At 36.2% G+C, this 3,784-nt stretch overlaps 1 protein-coding gene across 1 annotated transcript; it reads right to left on the bottom strand.

The window, feature by feature from the left end:
• Nucleotides 1-1,111: 1,111 nt before the first annotated feature.
• Nucleotides 1,112-2,586, bottom strand: LOC133825387 (uncharacterized). The gene is made up of 2 exons (XM_062258338.1): nt 2,258-2,586; nt 1,112-1,484 (listed from the first exon to the last, which is right to left on the bottom strand). Exons 1-2 carry the CDS (start codon nt 2,584-2,586, stop codon nt 1,112-1,114), a joined length of 702 nt encoding a protein of 233 aa, XP_062114322.1.
• Nucleotides 2,587-3,784: the final 1,198 nt, after the last annotated feature.

The raw sequence follows: 3,784 nt of genomic DNA, 5'->3' as shown, positions 1-3,784 counted from the left end.
ATGGGTGACCAGGAATAGTGGCTGAGGTGGCAAGTACAGAAAGCTTGAGTAAAACATTGGGAGAAAATGACAAAAGAAAATAAGAGACTCACGTTTTTACAAGGAGGGGCAATATTGTACTTTTGGGGCAAAATGAGGAAACCTAGAATACACTTAAAGAGGTATCAGCCAAAATTGAAAGGGAGGCAGCCATTTTTTGAAAGAAAAAACCAGCAAGAAGAAGGAAGGAGAACCAGAAATCAGCAAGAAGAAGGAGAACGAAAAAGAGAGCTCAAGCATCATTTTGGATTTGTTCTTCCTTCTATTTTTAAACTTCATTTTTATATTTTCTAAGTGATTTCTGAATCTGAATATTATGGGTTGTTTTGATTGTGGAATAATTTTTATTAACTCAGCCATGAACTAATTTTTAGGTGGCTTGAATTGTTGATGATCCCTATGTTATAGTCTAGTAATTTCTTGCACTTTATTTTAGTAAAATCTCTCTTGTTCATTCAAGTGTGCTTACATTAATTTCTTGTTGTTGTTTGGCCAGCAATGGCGAGATATTTAATTATGTTTAATGCTGGAAAGGTTAAATGTAATGGGAAAAACTTAGATGACAGAAGTCATAATCTAGGTTAGATTATGTTAGTGAGTAACATAGGGATATGTTATTTTCCTTGTGTAACTTTTGAGAATTAAACATTGAATTTGCATTCTTAAATATGATTTTGCATAGGAATATGTTTAATTAGGTAAAAGAAATGTCATTAAATTTGGGAAAGTTTTATGAGTGTTTAATGTATTCTTATTAACCTGGGAGTTTTGCTAGAATATTGCTGCTGCAATCTGTTTAGGATGATTAATATAGGGGGAATCAATAATTCGAGTCAATTTTACAATCCATATATTTCTTTCAATTTTCTTGTTGAGTTCAGTTTTAATTTTTGTATTTCCATCTCTTTAATATTTTGTTTAGCCTAAAAATAGCCCATTTGATTTTTCGTACTTTTAAGTTGTTTAGTAATTGTTTTGCTTATTTTTCTATTTTGCAATCCCTGTGGAGACGATCTACTTATCATTATATTACTTGTGTGACTACGTGCACTTGCGTATTTAAAATCAAATATTAATTTATCATAACACTTTTCCTATTCAATGGCCCATAAGAGTTTATCCAATGCAAATAACCCATGGCGTCATCACCATCATCCTCATCTAAATCCACCATTGTGAGGCTTAATTCAAGATAATCATCAACCACTTTTCTTCCTGCTACAATTCTATCTACCACGTCAATATTGTAACAACTATCACTAGCTCTAGGATAATCCATGGCCTTAAAAACATTAAATACAACCTCCTCACCTTGAACTCGTAATTTTTGCTCTCTCTTCAAAACATTTATCAATTCCTGCCTCGTGGCTAAGAATTTTCTTCCAAGAATAATAGGGATATTAGCATTATTGACGCGGTTTTTCACCAATAGGGGATTAAGAAATCTGATTAGAGAGATTAAGCATGATAATAAACTATAAATATAAACTCACAAAATTTTTATATGGTTCCGTGGTTAAAACCCGCCTAGTTCCCGAGTCACTCTTATTCTTCTTTGGAACACTTGAGGAAATTGTTTATGACAATTTCAGCAAAGTTTTGGCATACAAGATGTCGGTCCCTTTTTACTACCAATTCCCTTTATATTTATAGGGAAATATGATGGACAGTATGAAGTAACCGTACTATAAATTATAACATACATGATTGGGTAACTTCCCAAATAAATTGATACGTAATTACCCCAATTATGCCTGTTGCCATTTATATCAATCAATAAATGTATATAACGATTGTGTGCATTTATTGAGCCTATTGGGCATCCAAGTTTGTAGGGAATCTTCCATGTGCGTCTTTGAACTACCTCAAGCTAGATGTCACCCTCGAACTAGATATAACTGGAGTAGGACGGATTGACATAGATAATACTCGGGCATAATGAAGGTGATCTGCACCCTGGATACTTTGATCTCTATCATCCGTGTTTCAAACATCCTGGAGGATCCTGGTTTGTCTCAAAATCAGTGACACAACCTCGAGCTGTTTGACTTGGAGTTAGCAACACATCTCCAAAGTCTTACATCCTTTATTTATTGTGTGCCAGATGTTCCCCAAGCAAGATAGTTGAACTTGTGTTTTTAGGGTACAACAAGCATCCTCTTCCATATCAAGAATGATAAAATATGCTAGAAAAATAAACTTATCCACCTTCACTAACACATCTTCTATAATCCCTCTTAGATGCTTAACTGACCAATCTGCCAACTGTAGAGTAACTATTGTTGGCCTTGCTTCACCTTGCCCGAGTCTACGAAATACAGATAGTGGCTTCAGATTTATACTTGCACCCAGATCAAACAAGGCATGCTTACATTCAAAGTCCCCAATGATGCAAGGTATAGTAAAGCCCCCCGAATCTCTCAACTTTTGTGGAACCTTCATTTGCAAGATTGCATTGCACTCTTCTATCAATGCCACAGTTTCATAATCTCTCATATTCCATTTCTTGGATAGGATCTCCTTCATAAACTTCAAGTAACTAGGCATTTGCTTCAAAGCTTCAACAAATGGGATATAAATATGCAGCTTCTTGGATACCTCTAAGAACTTGACAGATTATTTATCAATATTGTTTTTACAGAACTTTTGTGGATACAGAATCTTGATGTGGTGATCTAATCTCACTATGGGTGTCACTTCTATGGTAGGAGAGTCTTCAGTAACCTTCTCTTCTGTAGTCTTCTTCTCTATTGTGCTAGATGCCTATTCATCTTGCTACTTCTCAACTGATTGCTCTGTTCTTGGCCCCTCATACTGTGTCCTACTTCTCAAGGTAATAGCCTCGCATTGTTCTACTTTAGTAGTGCTCGGTAAGTTCCCTGGACATGGTTTGTCATAAGGTTAGCCAACTACCCAATTTGAGTCTCCAAATTTCAAATAGATGACTTGTCTCAGTCATAAATTGGTTCAGGACATCAGACTAAGCATCGGCTTGCTTCACTTGAGGGGGAGCCTATGGTCTAACTACAGGTTGATAATATGTTTGAGGCTTTTGGAATGGCTACTGGTTTTGTTGAAACGACTGCTGAGTTCCTTGATTATTCTTCTAAGAAAAATTAGGATGATTCTGCCATCCTTGGTTATAAGTCATGGAGTATGGATTGTTGGGATGTCTTGGAAAATTTCCTATTGCTTGAGACTGTTCCATAGGAATATTATTGACATCCCCTGTAGTACATTGATTATATGAATGAGGACCCCACACAGTTCACACACAACCTCCATCTACATGGCTTGAGCTGAGATGTTATTCTGTTGCAGCTATTTTTTCAATGATGCCACTTTGATTGTAAGCATTAAAATGGCATCCAATTCATGCATCCCCGCTATCCTCTTTGTATTTTCTCTCTCAATCGTCCAATGGTAATTTTTTGTAGCCATCTCCTCCAATAGCTCATAGGCTTCATTAGCACTCTTGCTAATGAAAGCATCTCCTGTTAACGCATCTATGAGTGTGCGAGTTGTACCACACAACCCATTGTAAAAATTGTGGACCAACATCCACTTTTCGATGCCATGATGGGGACACTTCCTTAATAATTCTTTGAAATGCTCCCAAGAATAATACAGTGATTCCCCATTAGTTTGGTAGACATTATTAATCTCTCCTCTCAACCGTGAAGCCTTGGCTGAAGGAAAAAAAATGGTAAGGAACATTTGAGCGAGCTCCTCCCATGTTGTAATA

The sequence above is a fragment of the Humulus lupulus genome, chromosome 3 (assembly GCF_963169125.1).
Source record: "Humulus lupulus chromosome 3, drHumLupu1.1, whole genome shotgun sequence".
Classification (NCBI taxonomy): domain Eukaryota; kingdom Viridiplantae; phylum Streptophyta; class Magnoliopsida; order Rosales; family Cannabaceae; genus Humulus; species Humulus lupulus.
Note: the sequence above shows the minus strand (reverse complement) of the source record. Positions and strands in the feature narration are given on the sequence as shown.